The following is a 13,769-nucleotide window of genomic DNA, read 5'->3' on the forward strand; positions in this document are numbered from 1 at the left end:
GTACCAACCTCTAATTACTAAGTTCTGCCCAATATTCTAACAATACAAAAAATTAGGACAGCTAACATAAGAGACACGAGACATGGCTTGAAAATTTTGACCAGTCCTTCGCTGGAAAACAGTAACAAAGAAAATTATTAATATATAGTTATACGTTTGGCGTAATAAAAATATTCTACCATGTTTAGACTTTGTGGAAGAAAATATTGAAATAGAAGAATCCGTTTTCCTGTGAAAATTGGTAAACCGATATACGCGTGGAATGAAATGAAAAATGTTCAAAACTATTTTTCCTTTACGACGACTCTTTACTTCTTCCGCAATCATTTAGAAGAAAGGCGTCACAAACTACCAACTACAGCCGCTGCACTCGATTTTTTAAATCGACCACTCCCTTTGAATTTTCAAACCATCATCCATGATCCCCAAAAAGTATTCATCAACTCGGTCAATAATGCCTCGATTCGCCTCCTCCATCGGTCAAGTCCACAGCTCTAAAACGAAAGTTCTTCAATAGGAATTTCAATCTGGGCATCCGATTAAATCACAGAAAAGAAACAAAGACAAAGAAGAAGTGGTCGTGGAAATTAGAAGCGTCATTCAAATTGTTGGGGCTGCTGGCTGCAACTTAAAGCAGCCATGGAGTTGACCCACCATTCCTTTCAATAAGAGAAACGCCTGCCCGGAACAAAGGCGGCCTAATCCTTCTTCCAAGGATCTCCAGAACAACGCCGGCCGGGCAAGCAAGCCCGGACGGGAAGCCAAACGGAAGCAATTCCATTACGTGAACCCGACCCTGAAGTTTTCTCTCCCTGAGTTCTCTTGACTTTTAATTCCCCTCCCCCCGACTCAGCCTCCATGCCTTCGTTTTCCCTTCGCCTTCTAATGGAGCACAAGCTACCCATCTCCAGAAACAAGGCACTCTACGCAACCGTGGCGTTCCTCGGCCTCCTCTCCTTCACCACATGCGTTGCTGCAGAGTTCAAGAAGAACCAGGTAAGATAATTGAGAGAAAGGGAGAGAGCTTTCTTGTATAGATTGGTTTTCTGGTGCAGTTTTTTGATTGTTTTAGTTTGTGGCGGGCCGGGTTCTAAATTGAAGTTGAAGGACCTGAAATTGGACGCGAAATTCTGTTCTCTGCCGAAGAGTCCGGCGTTTGAGTTGGGGATCACGGCGGCGGCCTGCCTCCTCTGTGCTCAGGTGATCACATACGCCTCCATCGCGAAAGCCTATTTCTCCAAGGACACAAAAGCTCAGTTCGGCGAGAGGATGACGACCGTCCTCATCACGCTCTCCCTTCTGTCCTGGTAAGCCTATCTCGGTCCTTGTTCGCTTTTACGTTGGCTGCGTAAATTGCAAGCGTGTTCTCCTCCTTTCGTTCTCTTTGGAAGAGAAAATATCATTTTTTTGTTCTTGTTTGTTAAAGTAAAGTTTTTCGTTAAGAAACTCTCCACAAAATTGCACAATGAAAACTTGTTAGGCAATTCAGACTCTTCAACTCGACATCCTTCTTTCCCAAATCTTCTTTCCGTTCGAGCACCGCATAGGTGATAGAGATTCTGAATTCAACATCACATCTAGTTCATCCTCATTCAACTGGTCATGGTTTCTGCATAACTAATTTCTCATTTTCATTGAAAGCTGGTTGGCATCCAAGTCTACGCATCTTTTAAGACTTTTAATAAATTGCGTATGGTCAAGAGTTCGGCATTAAGCATCCGTTTCTTCCGCCAACTTATGACAATGTTTGTCGAGGGCTCCTCGCCAGCTGCCCAGTTTTAAGTTGATTTTTTTTAAATAAAAACCAAGCTTTTAAGGCTGCGCATCGAGCCAAGCCTAGACCGATTCAAAGTCAGGCTTGGACCAACTTCAATTTGTGCCCGTGGCCCAATGCCCATTGCTTAAGCTCCACCATCAATGCTTTAATTTGAGCTCGGCTTTAACATAATTTTAATAAAAAAAAACTTAAAATATGTAAAATTTAATTATATTTATAATAAAAATATGATTAAAAATAATTTTTAACATATATATATATATGTAATGGGGTAAAGGCAACCGGCCTTTGACATAGTAAAAAATTGTGCAGGGGGGTTGGGGGACTGGCGATCGTGTTGCTGGGGGTGGGGTCGAGCATGAACCAGAGGCAACCATATGGCGAAGGATGGCTGGACGGCGAGTGCTACGTGGTGAGGAGGGGAGTGTACTCCGGTGCATCTCTGCTCGCCATCGTCACCGTCGCCTCCGCATTGACTGTTCACTGTGCAATCAACAGGAGGCACGAAGGTGCGGTAATGGCGGACGCGAGGCTGCCAACAACCAAGAAGAAAGCACCAAGTTAAAGAAACAAAGTATAGTAAAAATGACAGAAAAGATGCCACGAAACAAAGGGAAACTGTATAATAAATAATGAAAGGGAAGGGGCGCATATGGGGAGATTGGCTGGGGAGCGTCATGGAGAGTAGGAGATGACCTGTTTGTTGGAAACCAACAAATGGGTCGACCAAATCATTTTTTTTTTTTATTTATGTAAGAAGTCGTTTAAGATAAAGATGTACCTATTTTTTCCTTCTTTCTTTTCCCCCACTTTTTTTTTGCAGCTTTGATTGTACATGTTTCAATTGTTAAAAGGAATGATAAAGCCAATTGCTCAACTTTTGAGCTTAAATGAGCGGACGAGCTTCTCTTGTGCTCGTCAAAATCAGAATCTTATCGAGACATGTCTGCGATCTCCTCCTCTTAAAAGAAGCATTCCTTCATGGGTGGGTGACATGGCCACATGGGTCGTCGTCAAGCTGACTATCCTTGAAAGCCAGTGGTCTGGTTCGGCTAAAAAGAGGGAATCCATCTTATCCTCTCCCCTTCATGCAAGCCACAGGAAATTTCATCGCTCAAACCCTGTATCAGCCGATGTGCATCGTTTGAGAACAACGTCAAACCCTCCTATTTATCAGACACGCAGGTCTGGTAATGGGCTGCACTTAGGTGTCTTCTCGACATATGAATGAGAAAAGCCAGAAGGTAAGAGAATGACAAAAACTAAAAACCACTTTCATACCCCAAATCTTATGGCAGCTTCCAAAAGGGAACGAGGGATGAGTCGAGTTACGTTGATCACAAAAGTGTGGTTATGAAGTGTTACGCACCGAGCATAAAAAAGATAGGATCCTTAGAATGTAAATAGTTAATCTTTTAGCTTTTGTTCCAAACACATCCCTAACTTGTATGCAATTTTCAGTTGACGCATTCTTGTCCTCGCACTTTAAGAGAAGCATATATTCTTGGTAGTCTAAGCATCGTTAGCATCTTAATATACTTACGTGGTCACAAAATGGGTTTTTGTTATTCAAGAACCACTTTCATAACAGCACATCCTTTTTCATAAAAAAAACCAAAAAGTTCAACAAACTGCTATCCCAGGAAAATTTTGCAGCAATCCCATGTGTTTTTTCAAGCCATCTGTTTAAGTAGATATGAAGTCCAGGAGGTAGTATGAGTGGTAGTATACTGTATTCCTAAGCAGAAATGTTCTCAAAGCAATCCGCACTACCAAGATAAATTTAACAATCCTAAAAACCTGGTGACTTTGAAGGGGTCATCTCGGATCTGCACTGACCAAGCATATTTGCCTTTGTCCAGAGACCAACAAGACCAAAGGAAATATAACTAAAGTTCCAATGACATTTGTAACATCCTCACATGTAAATTAATTACATCGAAAGCATGGTTGAGTGCCTGATGACTAAGAAGACAGTTGCGAGCTAGCTCAAGCAAATAGCATGCCATTAAGTTTCCGCAGCAGAAGTGCTTTATACAGAACTTAATATGTAAGTGATGCCTCGTTGCTTTGGGAAGAAAATCCTAATTCAAGAGCAACTGGAAATAAACTCAACGGTTAAGACTCTTCTGCTCAAATACCAGAGGGACTTACATGTGCAGCTGCACAAACCAAAGCCACAGGCATACTTGAACACGTTTCTCTTGATTACCATGTGAGATCACTTCTTTTCAGCTGTCATCCTTGTTCACCTACACCATCCTCGCCACGCCCCCTCCACCCATGTCTATAACCTCTTCCACGGTAATATGCACCTCTGTAGTTTGCAAGGTATCCTCTACCACGGCCTGTATAGGGCCTCTGCTGGAAATCACCAAAAGTCTGTCCATTGTTTTTGAAATAATTAAATGAGGAAAACCAGATGACAAAACAACGGCAAAATATCCTTAACATTGAACAGATATATTTACGCCGACCGTTTGACAACCACTTCATCTGATATCAATCCTTCATAAGAACTTTAACAGATTTCCACCAGAGTTAAGAGCTTAAATAAGGAACATAAAAGCAAATGCACTGACCTCAGTATCCACTTTTGTCCGCTCAGAATATCTGCCATGTTGGTTCCGCCTAGCTCTATCTAATGACCCACAAGAAATTGAATCAAAGAATTCATCCTTGACATAAACAGCCTGCAGAACATAGAGAAGCAGAAAATACTTTCCGTGAAGGGCACAATTTTGAAAGTTCTCTTAAAAAATTTTCATTTGAATGAAAAAATAATAATTTGTATGATTTAGTTACTAAAACAAGACATACTCTATTACTGAACTTTGTGAATTGAGCACCATCATTTTCATTAACCAGTTCATCTACATCATTCTCATTTCTGCCTCCCGAAGTCTTCTGCATAACTTTGCCCAAAGTTCCCCAAACTTCTTCCTTCTTAAACTTCTCATTCATGGCTACAAAGTCAAATTCCTCAGCATATTCCATAGCTTTAAGCTGATTCTGCCAAGAACGTTAAAAGAATAAAAATGAAGATCAATCCATGGCACGAAAAATCAAGAAGCTGCGAAGCCTAAAGTTGCCTAAGAGAATTGCCATTCAAAACCCCCACAAGCAAAAGCTCCACAGATGTACATTGAGCATTTAATACATGGATCTCCATCATTTCTGCAATTTGATGCTAGAATTAGATGTGAAACTTCAAAAACCGAATCATAAGAAAGCAAGAATGCTCAGGAGTAACATTTACATTTAGAAAAGGAATAACTTTTTGCGCTAAATATTTTAACTTAACATAGAAATTAACCCATTATGCAAGTCCTAAAATTCAGATCTCGGCCAATCTGAACAGTGACCTGAACAAAATCCTACGTAGTGAACTAAGATCACAAACACATCAGATGCATTTGAGTGAGTAAAACCATTGTTGACACATTTCATCAACCCTATGGAAGCCAACTGTAGATAAAGAGTTGGCTAGATGCTTCACTCATATCCCACAAAACTGTTGACTTCTATTAAGCTCGTCATGAAAAGTCTACATATAAGATTGGCTCACAGTCCAGTTACACCGTAGAAGTCAAATTGTGGCGCATATTCCAAACTGCAGGTCACAAACTGATCTTCTAGAAGGATGCCCAAGAGACAGTACCATAAGGTCAAAATATTAAACACTGACTTCACTATGCAAATCATAGGCAATGTGCACACTGTTTTCCTTCATATTCAAGGCATTATAACAGAACATGCTCTTGTGATGAATCCAGACTGCCATAAATCGGATCTGCCATGTAAAGAGCTTTCGTACTTTGCTATTTTACTCACGTGAAAAGTAACTAGAGGGTTGACCCAGAACTGATGCAGAAAACACCATAACTGAATAAAGGGATATCATTAGGTTGCATGAAAAGCCAACATGCAACAGGTACTTATGAACCGGCACAAGTTCAATAAGCAACAACTCCAAGAAAAGTGAGAATGTAGATCCATAATTTTGAAAAAATTGCAAGTAACCATCAAGAAACTGTAAGCTTAAAACGAAGCACCATAAAATACATGTGCAACCTAGAACAGGGAAAAAAATCAGACCTGCTTATCTGAACATATGGGCGTGGACGGCAAAGTTCGCTGAGTATTCAAAGTTGAGACAAATGATGACATCTTTGATGAAGATGGTACAGTAGCCTCTCTGATTTCCTTATCATTGTCAAAGGTCTGCAGAAGTGAATCATTAAAAGCACCAGGTTGTAAACATTGCCCGGGTTTCAAAATTGAAGGCCCCAGTGCTGAAGGACCTGAAGTGGACGACTCAGTAGAAGTTTCAGACTTAGGCATCGACCAAACAGCAGGATTTGTTACTGGTGCATACCAACCATTGTTTTGGAAAGGTGATGCAATTGAGTTCACTTCTTGACCATAAGTTGGTGGTGACACTCTTATTGAGTTAGTAACTAATTCTGATTCAAGTAATGATGTCTCAGGTACCTTAGTGGGGGTGATGGAAAATGTAGAGGAGGATATATCACTTTGAACGGATGCACTCATTGATGGCAAATTGTTGTATAGAAGATTATCAGATGGCATAACAGGTAAAGCTGAAGCATTGGCAACTCCTGACGTAGGGGAGATAAAAGTAGCAAAAGGATGAACCTCAGAATGGTGCAGTTTGTGCCCCAGGGAATGGGGAATGATAGGCCTATGCAATGAATTTGCAGTCAAGTCTGGTTTTGGTAACAATGAGGCAGGTACCTTAGTTGATATGCCATAGGCAGTTAAAGGTGGAGGATCAACAAGACCTGACACAGAAGAACTCAAATGAATGGAGGGCTGAATCAGAGAATGTTGTAGTGGGGGCTCCTGTGAGCAAGAAGTGTAAGGAATCCCATTTGATGGTCTATAACAACCATGCCAATCAAGTGACAATGAAGGATTGCCGTCTTGGATAGATGGAACAGTAAAAGAATTAGATCCAGCTATGTGTGAGGACACGTAACCCTCATGGTATGGCATACTTGTCATGGCTGTTCCAAGTGAAGAAAACCCCCTGGAATCCAGTGGGCCCTCAGAAAAGTGTGACTGCTGAAGGAGAAACAAAAAGATATCAGACTCTCCTTTTCAAACAAATAACTTGCATATGTAGAAGTTTGTCACAAAAAAAACACACAAACCTGAATAATAGCAGGATCATGATGAAGCTCTGGAGTATTATGAGCAGCTGGTGTATATTTCACTTGCAAATCCTGGAAATATTAAAGAGAAAAGGAATATACTACACACATTATTACAAGTTCAAAAGAAATGGTCTAAACAACGGTATGCCCAGGAAGAAAGCAAACCATGGATATTTGTCCAAACAGAACAAAAATAAGGAGCAAGAAAATTTTCAGTAAAAAGGAAAAGAAAGAACCATAGTGCATTCTGCAATCGAAATAAGCCAAAGGTCCAGCAAATGCACTTGTCACATTACTTTCTGATATACAGCTCAATGCCAAAAGGCTCATAGACAAAGCTCATTTTCTGTTGGCCTAAAAACTAATGTTTAGCAGAATAATTCCATGATTGCTAAATATCAATAGGTTGAATTTACATACTTTGGCATTTTACACTCTTATTGCCCAATCAATATCACACAATAGAATGCAGAACTAACCTTGATATCCTTCCCTCTGAACAAAATGTATTCATAAATTTTATCGCTTGGAGGTATCTGTTGTCCATCTTTTTTCCGCCCTTCAGTACCATATGACCTAACTGTTAAGGACAGTGAATGCAAGTAACTGCTAATTAACAATAGCAAGTTGAAAACAGCAGTGCAAGCAGATGCCAATTACAAAGAGGAAACTAGAAACGATAGTTTACAAAGCATGCTCAGAAATAAAGATATAATATCCCTTTCTTCTGATAATTGAAAACTTCAAAATAACTAATAAATAGAATCTTCTGTGATTACATGGTAATAAAAATAAAACTAGGAACTAGGAACCTTGACGTTAGCACACAATGAAATTTCCCATCCAAGACACAAATGAACAGAACAGCTTGACTTCATTTTGCATCATATACTCTAATGTCCTGCCCCAGATAGATCACTCATCAGTCAACCACACACATAAACGAAGCGACACTGGAAGCACTAGACGCCCTGTAGAAACAACAAACCAGAAGCACCTGCCTATCTTTCTGAAATCCCTGGCAAGGAAATCAATCACCTCCTGTCATGAACACACCCCACTTCCAGTGTCAATAAAAAGATCCTCAAAAACTGTCAACGGTTCATTATCTTTCTCCTGCAATAGATCAGACACCATTTGTTTCCCAAGCTTGTCCTATAAGGTAAAAATGGTGGAGCGGTCAGGTTGAAACCCGTCTGCTTGGGAAGAAAGTTGAAAGCAGAGGGCTACTGGATTTCGGCCAGGTCCTATTTGCTCTAAAGAACAACCAACCGTGGCTACATCTTAACGTATATAAGCTTCACCATGCATGACGGCTTTACCAGTCGGAATGGCACCCAAGGAAGTCACAGGTCATCCGCTAGCATTCCGGCAGCCAATCACAAGAATATATGTAAACCGCATGTCAACAATCCGAAACAGCCGAATGTAGCATTCCGCGATATAAGACAGACAGCAAGCAAAGACACCAGATACCTCAAACCTCAGAAGAAACCCGCCTTCAAGAGAATAAAAATTCATAGATTAAAGAAACGAACCAACTCATAGAGACGGCAAAGGAAGACCTCACGCATGCAGCAGGTAGAGCCAAGATAGTTCTAACTCAACCAAGAGGAACCGTACATTTCCTCAACCCATTCCGTAAGATTAAGATTCTCCTTCAGGTCCTTTTTTTACACTGCAACCACGTCTCCAAGACCAAAGCGAGAAAAACAGAAAAAAGGAAAGAACAACTGGTTTGCCGCTTCTTCTCTGCTGTGCCTCATCCCATTAAGTTTCCAATGCAAGAACCACTCATAGAAATCGACCATGCATTTCCCATGAACTAATTCGCAACTCAACGGCTAACAAGAAAAAAGAGGAGAAGAAGGGAGAAAACAAAGGACGAAGACAAAGACGCGAGAAAGGAAAGCGAGAGCAGCAGACAAGATAGAGAAAAGGGTAGGAAGAAAGGATTAATACATACCATTCTGCAAGCCGATGCTGGATTCTTCGGTGTTGATGGAGGCGAGAAGGCCTTCGTACCTGATCTCCGACTTTGAAGTCAGGCTGATCAAACTGCCAACGTACGAATCTGCCGCGCCGGATGAGGTTTTTCCTGAGTCCTCCATGATCACACAAATACCTCCCTCCTTCCTTCTCTAAGCTCTCTTTTCCTCACAGTGCCTCGCTTCTTTCTAGATCCTTGCCCCCCAAGGAAGGCGAGAGGGAAGGGAAGCGCAGAGAGAGGACGGGCCAGAGGAGGACTTTTTTTAACTTTACTTATTCGGTTACGCTTCCGGCGGGAGAGAGACACGCCGATACCCGCCTTTTTAACCTCCTTCTCCTTTGGAGCTTAATGGATCGGTACTAGATCCAACCCGTACCCAACGCCTTTGCAATTGCCGGTGTCCTGTCGTCGCTGGACCAGTTCATTCCTGTTTCCTGATCGAACCAGACCCGAATCTGAAAAAGTTTGAAGATGCATTTGATTGTGAGAACAAAACCTTTCATGAAGAGAGAAAACGGCTTCACTAAGATAACACAGTGTAAAATAACTAAGATACAATCAGAAAGAAAGTCCAAACAGTAATTATAGTCAATGGATCAGATTTGGATTTGATGTCTAATAGTAATGCTTCAACAAGAAGTTGGATATGGAAAAGGAAGCATTTGATTAAGAAGTCCGATCAGGTTTTGATTTAAAAATATCATTTGGTCGGATTCGAATTCAGATTTTATTGTAAAAATATGATTGGATTCAATTTGAATTCAAAATAAGATATCCTATATATATCCAACATGGCAACATCAACATATTTTGAACGTTGGTCGTTGATATTATAATATTGTTGTCCATATTCAGTTCTGTATTTAAAAGCAGGATTCGGATTCAGTTTCTAATTGGGTTCTAATCGGATAAACATTTTGAATTTGAATATGATATATTTTTTGGTTCGCCTGTCTGATTCATGTTTGATTCATTGACATCCAAATCGTAATTAGGGACACTCCGATGTCAGCATAAAAAAACTTGTCACTTGCATATAGCAGTTTACGTATTTCGTTTTCGACTACCCTTAAAGTTTAAACTGATAAATGGAATGGCGGAGTTGTTGGGTATCAGCCAACTGAAGAGCTTGCAGGAAATAAAACTCTTTAACTTGTGTTTGATTCACTGGCAGATCCATGGTGACCTGAGGATCTCTAGGATCTCAAATCCATGGATTTAATATCGGATACCCTTTCCCTCTCTCAACCCGATCTTAAATTCATAGTTTTTAACATGTAGCATGGATTTGTAATCCATGTTGCTGAGATCCAAACTGAAGATCGCCTAAGACACGTGTTTTAATGTAGCCTCAGATTTAAGATTTGGGGCTATCAAACACAACCTTAACAAGTTCTGATGTGATAAGATTGTTGTTGGAGGTGATTGTGTCCAGGTGATATATACATCATCTTAACGCTGGTAAAGTAGTCCCTTCATTTTTACATGTTATTTTACACTTTTCAATACTTTTATCTTACAGTTATTTAAAATTATGGATACCGTAAGAAACATGCTTCGGAAATGTGTAGAATAGATTTTAAAGTCAGCAGTTTGATCATTTGGCTTTATGGCTTCTAAAATTCATTCTGCATATCCAAGATGATCGTTATTTTGATTTTTACTTTCCTAAAGAAATTCAACTCGCAGGTTTGTATTTGTCTTTTCGAAATATGCAGACATATAACGATGTATTCAACCAATTCCATTTTCGGGATTGGTCCAACCAGTGACTTCATTTTTAATATTTCACTTATTGTTTGTATAGTTTACCTTATAAATGTGATCCTTATATTTAAAGCATTATAAAGACGAATAAATTCGGTTTTAACACGTGCAACTAAGATTTTATGACAAGGAACTTGAATTCTTTTGCTTCTGAAAATTTTTTCTTGTTTTCACTCTCTCTTCTTCTGTTGCCTAGCTGGTTGGACCGGCCACATATTTTGAAGTGATCTTTGAAGTAGAAGTTAATTGTCTAGATGTGAGCAACATGTCTAAAGTAATGGAAGTCAAAATAAATGTCATATATATCTTTTGAGCATATCAGAGGAATTATGTAAGACAAAAGATAAGGCCGTACACATATATTGTTGAAGACGGTGAGATCACAAGTTAAAGCAAGAACTAATCAAGATAATATTTCAAGATATGGCAAGGAGGAAAGAAAGATAACTCACAGTCATTGTGCTGAGGAATTTGAAGACAATCATGCTGGCCTTGGCAAGGATGGTGAAGACAAACGCGTCAAAATGTAATGGGCAGGAAAAAATTATGTTTAATTCCATAGAAATGATGAAGAATCTTATTTAAGTTCACTAGTGATACTAGGGTTAATTAACATGGAAATTCACTACAATGTCTGCATTGTGGATGATCTAGCGATAAGGAGAGAGCGTAAGTTACAGAGCGAGCCATAATGGCTAATACGGGTTTGAATTTGCTGATCATATATGCATGAGAATAAACAACAAACTGAAGTAATGCTTCCCATGTTGGAGTAGGAACATCAATAAAGCAATTGGTCATATTTCTGCTTGTTAACTTGTTCATCAAGTAGTGCTTAACTTGGAGAACAGGAAGATCATATTACTGTCATTTTGTAAAACGCGTCTGTGTTGATGGTCGAACAGGAAGATCACATGCTTTGCCCTTTTTTGATTCATTGTATAAGGTCATACACTATTGACACCAATTTGTATGTCTTCTTCCCTCCACCTGAACCACTTGTGACAACTCACCTTATGAGCACACCATGAATGGAATTCTGTCCCTTCATATGTTTATCCCATATTTCATTCCCGTTGAAGCATGCACACACACACACACACACATATATATATATATGAACGCACAATACATTGATACATAAGAGTCAAATTCTCCAAAAACCAAACTTGAGTCAAGCGCATTGATTCTTCTCGTCAGATTGCAAGTATTTTCACTAAGTCCTACTACTTGCTTGTTTGAGCAACTTAGATCCTGATTGAATGCGCTTTCTGGACTGCTGAGTTTGTGGTGGGGTGTTAAAGAATGTAATATCATAAGTTATAGCGAGAACGGCAATCAAGTTGGCAAGTAAGATAATCATGGTAATATAACAAGGTACCACATGGAGGAAACATGTAATAAAATTGACAAGATAGCCACTCTGGCTTTGGCAAAGGTTAAGGACAAACACGTTGGTTTTGGCAAGAACTGAAATGAATCAGGCATGCCAATGAGATATTGGATTCAGCTAGCTGAGCTTCACATTAGCTTCTGATTTAGCTCCTAATTTGAAAAATACATGTATATAGCCTGACTATAATATCATTCTAGGCATAATTTTTCCCAAACTACTTAACGCAAGCTAACAACGTTGACTTATAAAGTAACTCGAACTTAGCTACCTTGGCTGGTATATATATATATATATACATACACACACACCAATGTGAGTTATCTACTCTTTATTCATGTAGTTTCTTATCTATAGGGTCGTTTGGTAGCAGAGAAACTTTGTGAGTATCACATGAATCTGCCCAAAAGATTAGCCCGACTCATAGTCAGTGTCTCCGCAGCCAAACACTACCCTATAATGTACTTTTATGAAGAAGTTGACGACAACCAATTAAGAGATTAATTTTAAAGATCACACCACGTGCAATTCATTTGCCCAATATTTTTAATGATCAAATAGATGGATCGATCGGTGAACGCTGATATACTTTTTACGCACATGTTGAAGGAAGGCTTTGACTTGTGTCAAGCTTGACAATTATAAATTTTCAACTTCTTAAATATAAAATTTTCCTCTTGTGGATGCTCATTGTTGAGCATTGAACAACAAACGAAACAAGTACCAAATAAATAAATAAATATTAATTTCTATGATATCGTATTTAATAAAATTTAACGTCAAATTTTTGTCTATATAAAGCAGGATTTAGTTTTACCGTTGAGGTTGAGCAGGCGAGTATGAGAAGTGGGTCCAAATATTGGCAAGACCCACTGGTCAGCATCGGCAGGACACAACAGATACTCAAGGAAGTTAGCTTAGGTTGCATCCGTCTTGCTCAATGCAGGCCCCATTAACATGTAGCCAATGTAGTCGATTCGGATAGACCACTAGCGTCGCTAATAGTGATCTCCATGATGCATATCTAATCGAAAGGATAGAGACAACATCACAACGCCAGATTAACCATTTGGCATGCCAGATCGCCCAAGCAACTTGCAAAAGAAAACGCATATCTTGAAAGCGCGGTGACAATATCATGACACCAAAACCTTTTGATAGATCCATCGCACCATCAATTTGCACGACATTTAAAACTGCAGAAAAGAAATGCGGCCGGCCGATCTTCTTTCTTTCTCTAGAAGGAAAAAAAAAGTGAAAATCCCAAACTAGTGGTGCATGATGAAGACGTAAAGGGTTCAAATTAATGTTGTTAGAAGTCTCCAGCCTGAATCGAGCAGTTAATTGTACCATATGTTAGCTTTTAACTATGCTTACATTGTTTTTGTTATGACTTTTTGCAGTTTTAGATTGGAAAATTTTTGGCCGATCCACAACGGATCATTGAGCTGAATTAATGGTAAATCAGCTGGCCTGTACATCACTTGCCACAATGGTTAACTTTGAGAAGAATCGGATTCAGAGTGGTTCTCTGTTACCAAATTTGATGGATTTCTAGATGCAATCACCCGACCTTGTTATCAAAATAGAACCAAAGGATTTACAAAAACTCAGCTGAGTCAAAAGCACTAAGCAGAAAAAAAACAAAAAACAAAAAGGAAA

The 13,769-nt window shown here is 39.5% G+C and overlaps 2 protein-coding genes across 5 annotated transcripts; one reads left to right on the forward strand and one right to left on the reverse strand.

Annotated features, from left to right (window-relative positions):
* The first annotated feature begins 424 nt into the window (after window positions 1-424).
* Window positions 425-2,654, forward strand: LOC116252356 (protein MODIFYING WALL LIGNIN-1-like). Its single transcript, XM_031626555.2, has 3 exons — window positions 425-996; window positions 1,102-1,307; window positions 2,090-2,654. Exons 1-3 carry the CDS (start codon window positions 859-861, stop codon window positions 2,340-2,342), a joined length of 597 nt encoding a protein of 198 aa, XP_031482415.1. The 5' UTR covers window positions 425-858; the 3' UTR covers window positions 2,343-2,654.
* Window positions 2,655-3,648: 994 nt separating this feature from the next.
* LOC116252118 (protein decapping 5-like) lies at window positions 3,649-9,231 on the reverse strand. Of its 4 annotated transcripts, none has more exons than XM_050077216.1 (7): window positions 8,924-9,231; window positions 7,437-7,516; window positions 6,955-7,026; window positions 5,876-6,865; window positions 4,598-4,789; window positions 4,360-4,470; window positions 3,649-4,159 (listed from the first exon to the last, which is right to left on the reverse strand). In XM_050077216.1, exons 1-7 carry the CDS (start codon window positions 9,066-9,068, stop codon window positions 4,016-4,018), a joined length of 1,734 nt encoding a protein of 577 aa, XP_049933173.1. In that variant the 5' UTR covers window positions 9,069-9,231; the 3' UTR covers window positions 3,649-4,015. The 4 variants fall into 4 exon arrangements, with proteins under 4 accessions (XP_049933173.1, XP_031482054.1, XP_031482055.1 ...); XM_031626194.2 differs by having other exon boundaries at window positions 5,876-6,862; window positions 7,437-7,537; XM_031626195.2 differs by having other exon boundaries at window positions 4,598-4,783; window positions 7,437-7,537.
* Window positions 9,232-13,769: the final 4,538 nt, after the last annotated feature.

Source organism: Nymphaea colorata, chromosome 4 (assembly GCF_008831285.2).
Source record: "Nymphaea colorata isolate Beijing-Zhang1983 chromosome 4, ASM883128v2, whole genome shotgun sequence".
NCBI classification, from domain to species: domain Eukaryota; kingdom Viridiplantae; phylum Streptophyta; class Magnoliopsida; order Nymphaeales; family Nymphaeaceae; genus Nymphaea; species Nymphaea colorata.

Bases quoted from the DNA above. Each gene is read 5' to 3' on its own strand.
- LOC116252118 (XM_031626193.2), bottom strand. From the start codon at position 9,068: ATGGAGGACTCAGGAAAAACCTCATCCGGCGCGGCAGATTCGTACGTT. The intron at 7,027-7,436 runs GTTAGTTCTGCA...TAATATTTCCAG, and splicing joins TCAGAGGGAAGGATATCAAG to GATTTGCAAGTGAAATATAC. The intron at 4,790-5,875 runs GTCTGATTTTTT...CGTTCTTGGCAG, and splicing joins CCATATGTTCAGATAAGCAG to AATCAGCTTAAAGCTATGGA.
- LOC116252356 (XM_031626555.2), top strand. From the start codon at position 859: ATGCCTTCGTTTTCCCTTCGCCTTCTAATGGAGCACAAGCTACCCATC. The intron at 997-1,101 runs GTAAGATAATTG...TCTAAATTGAAG, and splicing joins CAGAGTTCAAGAAGAACCAG to TTGAAGGACCTGAAATTGGA. The intron at 1,308-2,089 runs GTAAGCCTATCT...AAAATTGTGCAG, and splicing joins ACGCTCTCCCTTCTGTCCTG to GGGGGTTGGGGGACTGGCGA.